At 38.0% G+C, this 13,746-nt stretch overlaps 1 protein-coding gene across 16 annotated transcripts in view; it reads left to right on the top strand.

The window, feature by feature from the left end:
• The window catches only part of KDM6A (lysine demethylase 6A), a 151,614-nt gene extending 138,144 nt beyond the window's left edge, over window positions 1-13,470 (top strand). For 8 of the 16 annotated variants that reach the window (XR_005629853.1, XR_005629861.1, XR_005629858.1 and 5 more), the window contains 5 exons: window positions 1,563-1,750; window positions 2,913-3,054; window positions 8,334-8,460; window positions 9,380-9,890; window positions 11,785-13,470. Coding sequence is in view for 7 of the 16 variants with exons in the window: in XM_039729526.1 (XP_039585460.1) it covers window positions 1,563-1,750; window positions 2,913-3,054; window positions 8,334-8,460; window positions 9,380-9,550; window positions 9,812-9,868 (685 nt within the window). In the remaining 9 variants the exon portion in view is untranslated. Of the gene's footprint in view, window positions 1-1,562; window positions 1,751-2,912; window positions 3,055-8,333; window positions 8,461-9,379; window positions 9,922-11,784 lie in introns of all 16 variants that reach the window. The other 8 variants (XM_039729531.1, XM_039729528.1, XM_039729532.1 and 5 more) reach the window with 3 other exon arrangements.
• The last annotated feature ends 276 nt before the right edge of the window (window positions 13,471-13,746 follow it).

The following is a 13,746-nucleotide window of genomic DNA, read 5'->3' as shown; positions in this document are numbered from 1 at the left end:
GCTGGACATGGTGTTTTTCTCTTACTTTTATCCGGGGTTTTTTTGTGCCTGTCTCAGACCTGAGGGGGGAAATTACTGAGGATGTTCTAAGGGGACATTGTTTTATGGGTTTTCCATGTAATCAGAAAAGTCCTTTAAAAGTAGGTCAAAATGCAAAATCTAGAGTTCATGCAAAATACCACATTTGTACAATATACAGAAACTTAAGTTGCCTGTGACAAAAGCAAAAGCAGAATTCTCTTGTCAGAAGCAAATAGAGAGTCACTGGTATTTTGGCAGGTTTTCGTGTTGCATTTAGAGTGAAAGCTTTATTTGCTCAGATCCCAGGAAGTGCCATGGCAAGTTTTGCTTAGACTTACATATTTGTAACTCCCTGGAAAAGCTGAGGTACCTACTCAGTCAGCTCTAAGATTAGGATTTCTCTGCTATGCCTTGTGTAGAGTGGTTTTAAAAACAAACAGAGCAGTACTTGTTTGTACATGCACACACAAAAGAAGAAGGAGCATCAGTTGTGTTCCTTAATCATGCCAGTACTCAAACAGGAGCCTCTGAGGCTGCTTGTGTGGGAGAAGGTTTTTTTTACCCAGTTGAGACTGGATTAAGCTCTTAACATCAGAACTTTTCCAGAGCTCTCTGAATTCATCTCAGTGTCTCTGTATTTCCTGCCTGTCTACTGACAGCTGTTCTTATTTCACCCACCCTTAAAAAGATAAGCCATCTAAAAAATGTAATTTTTACTGATGGAATAGTGGTGTCTCTGGCACAACAGGCCTTGTTACTTGCATGTCACTGTCCTTCTGAGGCTGGCAGAGAAACTGAGAGCTTGGTAACCTCACGAAATGTCTACAGTGCCTCTCAAAGGCACTTGATTGTCTTTGAAAACTGTGCATTGCAAATAATCTCTCATGGTGCATATAAAAGCAGTGTAATATTGAGATAAGGATGGGAGAGGAGCATGGATTTTGCATAACCATAGGGGAAGACTTCATACTTAGGAAATCCATATGGGGGTGTTTTTCCATGATGCTCAGGAAGGGTCAGCATTTCTTGGCTGAGAGCTCAGACCCATGGATCACAGTTAAAATGTTGCCAAGAGGTTGCTTGTTGTGTGGGCAAGCTGCACATGCACACACAGGCAGTGTGAGTACATGCTCAGAACAGAAATCAGCCTTGGGAGCTGCTGTGGTCTGTACAGGAGGTCAGGCAGTGATGGAAAAAGCAGCTTTGGTCACCGTGCCACACTGGATCTGACCAAGGGTTGGTCTGCTTCAGCATCAGTAAAATACTGGGAAACTTAAAGGAAAATAGAACTTAACTAGAAGCTATAAACTGACTTCACATGGGCAGGTGGATGGGAAGGTGTTCTGATGTATTGCAGGATGTGAAATGTGGAATTATGGTCAGGAGTTTTACAGATGACACTTTCCTTTTGGCTACTGTTTGTGGGTCACTGAAAACATTCATGGTGATGGTCATTTTTCACAGGTAGTTGCATTGAAGTATCTGCCACTAACATCTCCACTGGGAAATGCTGAAGACTTAATCTTTTCCTCTTGTTTCAGGAACAATATGAATTTCCTAATGGGATCTTGGTGGCCAAACTTGGAAGATTTATATGAAGCCAATGTCCCAGTTTATAGATTTATTCAAAGACCAGGGGATTTGGTGTGGATAAATGCTGGCACTGTTCACTGGGTTCAGGCTATTGGCTGGTGCAACAACATTGCGTGGAACGTTGGCCCTCTCACAGGTATGTGTGAGCAGTGCCTGTGCTGAGCTCTGCAGGTAACATTATCCTGCACATGGCACAGAACCTGCCAGTTCTTACTCATTTGCCATGCTCTGCTAGGTGAGAAAAACCCCAATGTGTTGTGTTTTTAAAATATGATGTGTTGAAGCTTTAAAGAATTCCATTGTAAGAGGAAGAGAAAGCAGCAAGAATGCAGTCTTGGCACTCATGCTTTGAATGGGCTTGTAGAAGTAAAATGTGTATTTTAATTTATGTACTGTCTTTTTAGGCCATTTATTAAGTTTTTCTCCCAGATTTGTTCTACCCAGCAAACTTCACTATGGATTTCATATTAATTTAAGGACTAGTCCTCTGATATTGATGGGAGAGGGGGTACCTAATAGCTCTTTGGTGAGAGCATCAGGAAATGCAAACAGCTGTAAAATCTGGTTCATAAAGGAACATTAGGTTTCTCAGACCTACTGCTCTAGAACTCTTCAATTTTGAACCATGGTCTTGGAAGGATTTTTATCTGTGAGTGTGGAAGGAAGTTCTGCAGCTGAAACAAGAGTCTGTCAAGTGTTTGAAGAGAATGTACTTCCAAAAAAGCTTCTGTTTTCTTAAGTAGTTTAAAATGTGTCTTTATATGGTGTAATTAAGAGTGTATCTCTAGGGTTATGTGATTGACTGAGAGACCTCTCATGTTCAGTCACAGTAAATTTTGTAAAACATTTTTAAAAGAAGGGTGGAGTGAGTAGGCTGCTTAATGAAAAAGTCTGACTCACTTCTTCTCTCAATAAGAGATTCTATACCATAGCAGTGTAGAAGCATGATAAATTGTGAATAGAGTGAGATGCAGACATTTCAAATCTGGATTTCTTTTAATCTGGAATATTTTAAAATTTACTAATTCACCATTTTTTAAATACTGCTCCATGTTCAGGAAAGAAATCAAACACTTGTCAGTAACTTGTGTTGCTGCTGTGGCATTGTGTATTCTTTCAGCATCATAAATACACTTTTTAAGACATTTTAAAGAATGGAAATGCAGTTGGAATGAATGGCTCATTGTGAATGAAGTTTAGCTGTTAGAGATATAAATTCCTATTACAAACAGAGTGATCTTGGCTGCTAATTGTTCCTTCACCTGGCTGATGGCTGCTGTGCCTGTGTGTTTGTGCAGCCTGTCAGTACAAGCTGGCAGTGGAACGGTACGAGTGGAATAAGCTGCAGAGCGTGAAGTCCATAGTGCCCATGGTTCACCTTTCCTGGAATATGGCTCGGAATATCAAGGTCTCAGATCCAAAGCTTTTCGAAATGATAAAGTAAGTTTTTGTTTATTTGAAGATTTACTGTGCCCTTTTCCTCTTCACGCATGAACCACTGGTTGATTTATAAATAGTTCTTTGCGAGACTTTTCTGTTCCTGGGAACCAAACCAAAATTACTTTAGATTGTGTTTTTCAAGCACAACATTTATAGGTATCCATCCCTAATTTTATTATATGATGTTATTGTGGCATAGCTTTAGAATCTTGTAAGTAACTTTTTTTAGCTTAATGTGCCATAGACCTAGTTCAGCAGCTTACAGAAAAATGGCTTTGATCACAGCAGCTGTTTAGAGTATCTGTCATCAGAAACAGAAAAATTAGGTCATCAACCCAAATATTAGAATTGGAATATATAGTCACTTTTGCAGCAAAGTTAAATTCTACATTTCTAGAACTTGTAGTTAGTGTTCTCATGTTGTCATTTGGAGATCCAGTATAAATCTTTTAGATAAAGGCAAGTAGGAACTTGAGAGCCTCCTTCCCTTTGCTCTTCTGAACAATGAATTGATTGATGGGTAAAATGATAATTGAGTTTAGTGACATTTCTCATATGCACATTCCAAAATGCAGGAATATTCCAGGCTTCAAGCATATGTAGTTATTTTCTTCAAAAGGTGCAACTTCAAGAAATGTAAATCATATTGCAGCACCATACTGAGGTTGGGGAATGAATGAACATTTCAGCATATAACACAGCTTTGTCTTAAAGTGGGGGAATGAATTCCAAAGCATATTATTCATCATGAGAATCCTCTGGTAGCAGTACTCTCTGCTTTGCCTGACTCTACCAAAGCACTTCTGAGCCCTTCTTGGTCTTACCAACATTCTGGATCAACAAGCATTGTATCTTTTTATTATTTGCCTTGAAATGGGCTTTAAAAAAAATGGGTGAGCTAACTTGTGAAAAAAGGGGCAAAGAGGAAGACTGTCTTTTTTTTTTCCCCCAGTGGGATTTTTTGGTGACATCTGAGTGCAACATCTTTTTACAGTAGAAATTTAATTTAGGCTGGAACATCTGTTGCAGAATGGTGGCTTTGGGGAAATGTTAAATTTGTAAGAACTGAGAATGTTGGAAGTTGACAACAGGGAGGTTGTAGTCACTCTAAAGCTTGATTATAGGGTAGCATTTGTGTGTGAATACTTTCCTAAAATCTAGGAACTGAGGGTAAATGAAGTATTTGCTGAAGGCCTGGCAATCCTGCTCCTTCAATTAAACAATTAGTGCTCATATTCCTAATGCCAGCTGTCATAAAAAGGAGAAGAGAAATCGAGTAGTTAGAAATGAGAAACAGGGGGAACTGCAGGAGAGTGTGGGAGGGAGAAAGCCAAAAAGTCCATTTAGAAATACCAAATCCACAAGCTTCACTTTCATCTTTATTTATATAAAATACATACAAAGCCCAGCAGACATCTATTGTAAAGCTCAAAGCAGTTCTGGAATGTTCTTGAAAAAATACAATTTTAGTATTTTGGCCACTTGTAATTTTGCATTTGCCATGGTTTTGGGTTTAAAAGGAGAAGAATGTGACTGAGCACAGCATCCTTCTCCAAGAGAATCACTTAAAATGTTATGAAGAAACACAGAGGACAAAATGGTAATTTGCTGTTGTCTTGCTGGCTGACAGCAGCCCAGCTTTTTCTAGCAAGAGACTCAAACTTCAGTGTACATTACAAAGAAACAGAGATGCTGAGGAGCAGATAGAAATTTTGGGTGTGCATGTGCATTCTCTTTTTCCAGTCTACTGAAATAATTTCCAGTTTTCTCAGCTTAAGCCTCCCCCACCCAGGTTAGTGGTCAGCCAAAACTCAAGCTCCTGCTGTGGCTGCAGAGGGGATGATCCCCTCCAAAAGAGGAGATGATTAAATCTGGTCTGTAATGACCAGCAGCAGCCTGAGATAACTTTCTGTTTGGTCACTCCTATGGTAGTTCTGGAATAGCAGTTCCTAGAAATCAGTATCAGCACAGCCTGGTGTCTGACCTTGGCTTTGTAAACACGCTGGAAATGCAGAAACCTTCATGAATTTCCTTGAGAGAGGGAAGCAGTTGCATAATTTTCCTGTGGGCTCCTTGTCTGCAGGAAAAACCATCTGGGATCGTGGCTGTTGTCCACAGCACCTGGATTTTCTGTGTACAAAATAGAGACATTTGTGAGTTGAGTGTATGCATATGTATAAAAATGCTGGAAAGAATAGTCATTTTTGATAGAGCTGGTTGAATTTCATCTTGGATAGCTGGCTTCATTGTCATCAGGAAATAAAAATAAGTGGCACAGCTGTCATCTTTTTGCTGAGCACAGGTCTGTCAAAAAGTGCATGTCAAAGATACATAAAGTGTTAAGGTAATTTTGATTTCTGTCTCTGGGACTTCCTAGGTACCAGTATAGTACAAAAGATTAGCTCTTGGAAAATGATAAAAAGTAGCTTCTAATTCAGTTTGAAAGATAAATACAAATATGTCTCTGTGGGTTGTGTGAAAGCAACTACTCCAATAAACTTAAAATTTGAGCATCGATATAAGTATTGGGAACCAGGTTAGTGATGAAAAGAAATGGAGTAGCAGAAGAGAAAAAGTAATAGCAGGAAACTTCGCTTTTGGAAGAAATCTGATGCCTCGTTATATTTTTAGTTAATGTGCCATTCAGTGCTGTCTTGCAAGATAAAAGTCAAGAGCAAAACCTGAAACTTTCTCATGAGATGTTTTTTAAAGATTTGATTTTAACAGTAGAAGCATGAGCAGGAACACAGCAGAAAAAATTATTTAAAACTTGGCTGAGAAAGGGCAGCCCTCACAAAAAGAAAAATTAACTGCAGACCTCTTAGATGGGAGCCAGAAGGACTTTCACAAATGCATCTGAGGAAGAGAAGAATTTTAGAGGTAGAGCGAACATCGTAATAAAAGCTTAAAAAATTAATTCCAAAGTAACTGAAATACTAAGTCTATTACAGAAATAGTTTCAGAAATGTAAAAGAGCGTGACATGGGAGAAATTATTTTGCACAAAATCATGAAGTTAGGTAAAATACTTTTCAGCCTCAGGGAAGATGTATTACTGGAAGGTATGAGAGGTTGGTTCTGTATTGCTGTTGGGATGGTCTCCACACTTTTGAGAGGTTTTACTGAATATCTAAGTATTTAAATGGGTTTATCACTGCCCTTCTAGAATAAATCAGGATTATGTCCATTTTTAATTCTCTTCTGTTGAATATTTGAATTTGAGTGGACATGATTTACTCATATCTTTATGCCATACCTGCAAGGACTTTGAGAGGGGGATGGTATAGACTTTTTTCCAATTGAATTCTCACTGTACCAGAATAAAAACTGGCCTGCAATCCTTAAAAGCTGACCCCATTGAACTTGCACACTGTCACTTTGCTAGGAACCCTTTTGGCTTTCTTTCCCAAACTTCAGGAAATTGTGCCACATATTCACAGTGATAGTTTGTATCCTTTCTTTCATATTTGAATGCATGAAATAGTTAACATTTATGTTTTCAACTTCCATTACTAGGACCTGAATTTTATCCAAGGAGGGGGAGTTCAACCTCAAGCTATTGTTTTCTGCTTTGTTTGTGAATTTGGCAAACATTGTAGCAGTGTTGTAAGTGGGTTACATTCTGGGCAGTTCTTGTTTCACAACTGTAGCAATAGCAAACACTTTGAAAATAATACTTTGGAAAGTCTTTAGAAGTCAAGAGTGGAGAACAATGGTTGCAGGTGTGCTTGCAGTTGCTCTTTGGGATGCCCAAAGACTTTTCCAGGTAACAGCAGAAGAGAAGAATGGGAGCTTTTAAGTTTATTTTAAATAATTAGGCCGTATTGCATAAATGAATGCTTTTCCAAAATTACTGATCTTGTCAGGAGCACAGTAACCCAACTCAAATGAATTAATACTTAATCTCTCACCTGTGGTTAGCCATAACATCATAACTCACATTCACATCAAACTTCAAAAATATTGAAGTATTTACAGCTTAATGAGCTGCATAATTCTCTTGAAATTTGGTACATGAAAATGAAATGTTTAACAGAGAAACACACTTGCAGTTTTGTGTTATCCTTACAGTGAGGGTGTTAGTGAAGCCATAGTGAAGACACTGGTTTTAGTGAAGATGAGCAGTATGAATGTGAAACAAGAGGAGAGCATTTCAGAATCCTGGGATTCTCTTAACTACTTGGAAACACATGAAAGAAATGTGGTTTTTTAAATAGAGAATGTATGTGTTACATGTTTAAGGCTCTAATGGGAGAAGGTTCAAGTTGAAAACACTTGATAGAACTCATGAGCTCTTCGTTTTCTGTCGTTTGTTTTTACCCTTAATTTTTTCCAATCTTCCTTCTGCTTCTAATGAGCATGTAGCATAACCACCCTGTGGAGGAGAAAATTGAAGGCTGCAAAGGCTGCAGCTGAAATAAATAAGGTAGCTGGGAGCTAAAATTATTGTAAATAACATTGTAATTTAGAAATTTGGCGACCTATTTTGCCTTTTTTTTGAAGAACATACGTAGCTCATAGAATGCTAGAAAACAAGTTACATTTTCTTGTAAGGAACAGAAATGTATAAAATTGTGACACAAAATTATTTGGTATTTTTTGCCTTTACAGGGGGTATGACAGGGAATTGTGAGTTTTAATTTGACATTTGAACAGTTATTCTCTTCATTCATAAAATAAGTGCTAGAATTATTTTTTGTGTAGATTTTTTTTTCCTAATACCAACCTATCTGTTCTTTTTCCTTTTGCATGGGAGAAGATACATGTTCATAGAGTCTATTCCCAAAGTGATTCCTGGCAGACCTTGGAGTTTCAGAAAACTTGGGATAATAAAGTTTTAATAGTGCTGAGAAAGTAACAGGAGCTTTAGGATGTTAAAAGAGTCCTTTGGATCAGGCTGCAGTCACACAAAATGTAAACAGCTATGCTCAACTTGGCAGTTCAAGCTAACTTTTTGCTGACAAAGTTATGGTTCAAAATAAAATATGTGGATTGCTTTTGAAGACACATTGTTCTATTGTGCTTAAAAGAGCATTCATGTGATTCAGTAAAAATGAAAGGTACAGCCTGTTTGCAGGGCAAGGGGCAGTCCTGAAGGAGGTCCAGAAGCACAAGGTCTGACTTTTCCCTAAGCCCTGAGTCCAGTGATTCTTTCTAGAGAGCTGTTTCTGAAATCCCAGAGGAAGAGCAAGCTCCAAGTACAGGGAAGAAACTGAAGCCTTCTTGAGTTTTGCTGTCCATTGAATGTTGAACTGAACACAGAACTGCTTTTGGTTGCAGGTACTGCCTGTTAAGAACTCTCAAACAGTGTCAGACACTGAGGGAAGCTCTGATTGCTGCAGGAAAGGAGATTGTCTGGCATGGACGAGCAAAGGATGAGCCAGCTCATTACTGTAGCATTTGTGAGGTCAGTAAATATGTCTTGGGTCATCTACTCCTGTAATATTTATTTAAATTTTGTCCTGTCTTTTGTTGTTGATGTTTAAATTTTGGTTTTAAGCTGCAAATCTGCTCTGAGCTGCAGGCACATCTGTGTGATGCAGTAGTGCCTTCCAGGAGCTCATCCAGGTGTTTTTCTAGACATGGGCTGTATTTTGCTGAAGGCTCTCCCACAGCTCTTCCACAACATTGTTTTTCACTGGGTCGATTTTCAATTTTCAGTTATTATAAAATGTTGTTATCCCTTCCTGCATAAAATTTGATCTGCTGAGCTTCATTTTAAAGGTATATTGGTCTTCATTTCAGAAGTCACCAACACACCCAGAAGGGAGAGAACTGAAGTCCTTTCTTTCTGCAGGACATACCTTTTTGCTGATTTTTTTCATTCTACTTACTGTTAATAGATGCTTTAAAGTATTGGATAATAATTTTCATGAAGTTTAAAAGATAATAACATTTTCCTACTCTCTGAAAATCAGTTTGTAGTTATCCTCTGACAGAGCCTCTTGGGCAGGATGAGCATGTGGCTCAATAGTAAGGAAATAAATAACAAACTTCTTTAGGAGAGAGTGAAAAGGAAAAATAAGTATAATTTTTTTAAATCCTCACCTTACTATTCAGCAAATGAATCCTGCTTTGTCAATATTGACCAAGGCTTTCCCGTGGTGCTGTTCATGCAGACATCTTAAGTGTAATATTAGTGGTTTTACACTGCTTCACTTTTCTGTCCGAGCCCTAGGAGAATAGATTTTCCCTGAACAAATCTAATTTTTCTCTTTGCATGCACAGGGTAAGCTTGTAAATCTTGAAGAAAACACCGTTTTCATGGTTTTAACTTTTTAAAAAACGAAATTGTAATGCTTGGCTTTCTGTTTCCTGTCTAATAGGTGGAAGTCTTTGATCTGCTTTTTGTCACTAGTGAGAGCAACTCTCGAAAGACCTATGTTGTACATTGCCAAGACTGTGCACGAAAGATAAGCACGAACCTGGAAAACTTTGTGGTGCTAGAACAGTACAAAATGGAGGACTTGATGCAAGTCTATGATCAATTTACATTAGTAAGTCAAATTAATAAGTGGGTGCATAAATACATTATTTGTAAAGCAGTTGTAGACTGTCTTGGTGCTCCGTTGTACGAGTACCACGGACTTCCTGATTCAAATGGAGGTTTGGGTTGTGTGTGATATTTGCAGAACAAAACCTGAAGAGTCAGAATTGTGTGAAATACTACAGTAACTTACTGCAGAACATAACCACTGAGTTTTCAGGAAAAGTATGATGTTACAATTCATAAAGTTGTGGCTTTAAAAATCCAATAGAGATCACCTGAAGACCATAACTGGATCAGATGGAGATGGGAAGAATCAGGACAGTGAAGCTTGGAGAAACTAGCACCAGGTTCAAGAGCATCTCTAATACATTGGTTGTGGTATGAAGTCAGTATAGCAGCAGAGCATCCTATGCACTCAGACCCTTCCTTCCCCCTCCCCACCCATCCCCTCCCAAATCAGCACTGTCCTTCTGCTTAGCAAGTGGATGCTCTCAAACAGTTCTGTCTCTTGGCTTGGGGCCTCCTTTGCATTTCAATTTAAAGCAAAAAGCCTCTTTGCCATTATAGCTCTGTGCTATATATGGCAGCCTCCTGCTTTGAACTGCGTCAGCACAACTGTCCTAACATTTCACCCAGGTTTCATTGTTCCAGGCAAAGATTGCTTTTTTTGTAACCACAATGAAAGCGATGCTGGATGTGTTTATAAGCCTTGGCTTTCTGTTGAAGGAGACAAACATTGGACTAAGTGTTATGGGAATTTCATGTTGGGTTTTAATATGACAGCCCAGTAAGGGCTGTGCCTTTTGATTCATTTCCAGGTGCTGCAGAAAATGTGTGTTTAGTTATTTCATGTGTTGGTAGCATGCTGAGTTGTGACCTTCTGAGTTAAGGCCTCAAGGTTCACCATTAGAGGCTGGTGAGAGTGTGGAACCATGTCCTCTGGATTTAATTCCCTTCATTAGTCCCACAGAGCCTGGGTTGGTTAAACTTCAGTTCATGCTTCTAGAAGGTCACTGTCATAGTCTGTGAAATGCTGCAATTTCAAAGTGATGATCTGTTATAGAAAAACATATAAATAAACACCTGTTCTCAGATACTTCATCCAGTTGAGTGGAAATGGGGAAGAATGTTTCTGTATGGAGATGAGAGGGAGGGAGGGGTATTTTGTTGTCTGTGCTTATACATTATATAGGTAACAGTGATGATACTCTCCCTAGAACAAGGGTTCTCAACCTGTGAGTAGCTCCTTCCCCAACCAAAACCTAAGGCTAAGAACACTGATAATTGTTCTTCTATGAAGTTGCTGTGCCATTCATTTCTTTCAAAGGGGATATACACTCAGTTGGGAAGAGTCATAGCCCAGAAGTGACATCTGTCAGGTGTAGGAGGAGAGTTAAGGTTTGTAGTAAATCACAGGATGGAGATAATCACAACTGGCAAAGGTGAATCAGGCCAAAGAGAGACTGGGGTAAAGTACCAGGAGCAAGCACAGGGATGAGGCAGTGTTAGAGTTCCTAGCTGGGTACTCTGGTATGATCTAAAGTGTCTTTAATGACTGTGAGGAGCTTTTTGAAGGGGTTCCAGAGACGAGGAAAAGAAGAGGGAATGCCATCAGAGACTCAGTACTTTGATGGAATGCCACAAAGTGCAGTACTGGGAAGCAGTTAGGTCATTTTCTGGACCTCCTGGCAGCAGGAACAAGACACCTCACTTCATTCTTGAGGCACTTGGTCCCCATGTCAGAGAATCTGAGACCCTTTCCACAGATACCTTAACCTCAGGGGGATTAAGGTTATGTCACTGCTCAGGTAGAGGGGAGGAGGGAAAATGAAGCCCACAAAGGCTTAGGAGAGCCACAAATGGGCCATCTCCCCATTGGTAAACAGGTTGAGAATCCCTGTTTTAGATTGTATAAAGATATATATATACACTGAGGCCACATGGAGCTCATTGCTGCCACATTGGAACTTGTGGCTGCTCACATCACATTAACACAGACATCCCCACAGAATACTCCAGTCTGCAGTACAGGCAAAATCCTAATGCAGTGTTCATAAAATACATGTTGTATTTGAGTAAGGTGGAAAAAAAATGATGCTGTTGTCTCTAAAGAGTCCTGAAGTGTAAAAAGAATAGTGTGTGTGACTTTTAAACTCTCATGGTTACAGTTTGTGCAGGTCTTAGTTAAACACAGAGTTTTGCACCCTTGTAGAAAAGGTAATTTAATGTTTTCTCTTTCAGGCTCCTCCATTGCCATCCTCCTCATCTTGACATTTTTTCATGGACATTAAATGAAAACTTTTCTGATATTCAGGAAGTGACCCAGTTCTGCACCACTGATTTTTGTAGCTATCCCGTAAGGCTGCTGGCTGAAAGCTGTGTCTATGCAACCTTCCAAGTGCGGAGTGTCAACCAACTGGACAGGAGAGAGCACTGCCTCCTACTCCAGAACTCAAAACAAATAAAGCTCATCCAGCTGTACTTCAAAAAAATAATTCCATGTTTTGTATATATCTGACAAAACTGGCAACATTATACAGACTACTGACTTGAAGACCACCTCTTTTGTATTTCTCTGTTTCTGGGCTGATGAGTTGGTTTCATCCATTTTTCCCCCTTCAGAATTTCCCTTGGAAAAAGTACTAGCTTAGCTGGTCATTTCTTTGTAAGGTAGTTAGAAATTTTAAGTCTTTCTTTGGGCAACTTTTTTTTTCCTTTTCTTTTTTTTTTTTTTTTAATGTGAAGAGTTAGGTGATATAAATTTTTTACTGCTTTTATGTTTTTCTGTCTTGTTTTGAAACCATGACGGTTACACTTTTGGTTCCTAAATAAAATTTAAAACAATTAACAGCCAAGTCACAAAGATAAATGGGTTGCACATAGACTAAGGAATAAACTTCAGATTTGTGATTTTTGTTTCTAATCTTGATGTAAATTTACACTATTTATAAATACATATTTATTGCTTGAAAATATTTGTGAATGGAATGCTGTTATTTTTTCCAGATTACCTGCCATTGAAATTTTAAGGAGTTCTGTAATTTCAAACACTACTCCTATTACATTTTCTATATGTAAATAAAACTGCTTAGCATTGTACAGAAACTTTTATTAAAATTGTTTAATGTTTAAAGTTTTTCTATTGTTTGAGTTTTAAAAAGATTTTATGTACAGTGCCCAGTTTTTGTTCTTTTTTGAATCTGATTATATATATTTTATATATACTCTTGTGCTTGTGTATATATATAATATATATAGAAACTCGAATATAAATATGTGTATAAAGATTTAGAGACTAAATTTTTCTCGTTTTAAGTTTTACATCTATGGTAGATTTGAGGTGTCTACTGTAAAGTATTGCTTACAAAAGTATGATTATTTTTAAAGAAATATATGGTATGTATCCTCAAGACATAGAATGACCTTCAGACTGGTTTATTGTTAAATTGCACTTTTTGCAATAACAGACCAATAAATAGTTGCTGCCAAAATGTAGTAGTAGAAAATAAGTAACGGCTAAATTTTAAAGCTCTTGAAGAAAATACCAACTTTGACAGGAAGTTTGGCACTAGTTTTAGAGGAGGAATGAAGAAGATTGAGTTTTGGTGGGGATGTTCTCTAGATTTCAACCAAATTGCAACTTATATATTACAAGATGTTCTATTAACAATTTTAAAAGTTAAGACTGAATCATCTTGGCGTCATTGTTGACCCCAAAAAAGGACGTTGTTTTGTGGTATTCTATTGTATTTTCACATATTTTGTAATACGAATTCACTGGTAAATTTTTGAAGCACTAGGTTTATTTAGGACAAGTTTATAATATATCATTGTAACAGTTTGCAGTTTTAATGATGGTATTTATTTTAAGTTGCTCCTTTCTCATTAGCTTCTTGAAAATGCATTAAATCTAAATTTCAAAATTGATAGCTTTCTTATCGATCAGAGTTGACTGATGCGGAAGGTTCTGCATCAAACAGTTTCTCATAATTTCTCATTAGTGGGGTATGTTAGTGGTTGCATTGTTAAATTTTTTGTAATCAATGTGAAGTGTTCCAGGCACAGAGCATGCAGATAGTTCCTTTTGAACAAAAAGCATCGCCTCTTATGTTGTAGCTTCAAACAAAGGGTGTTTTAATGAAGAATCAGCACAGTTTATCTAATGCTGTTACGACAGTTTTTAACCACAGAGCTGACTTTCTT

The sequence above is a fragment of the Passer montanus genome, unplaced genomic scaffold, assembly GCF_014805655.1.
Source record: "Passer montanus isolate IOZ18808 unplaced genomic scaffold, ASM1480565v1 scaffold69, whole genome shotgun sequence".
In the NCBI taxonomy this organism is placed as follows: Eukaryota; Metazoa; Chordata; class Aves; order Passeriformes; family Passeridae; genus Passer; species Passer montanus.
The sequence above is the reverse complement of the archived record's forward strand: the minus strand, read 5'-3'. Positions and strand labels throughout refer to the sequence as shown.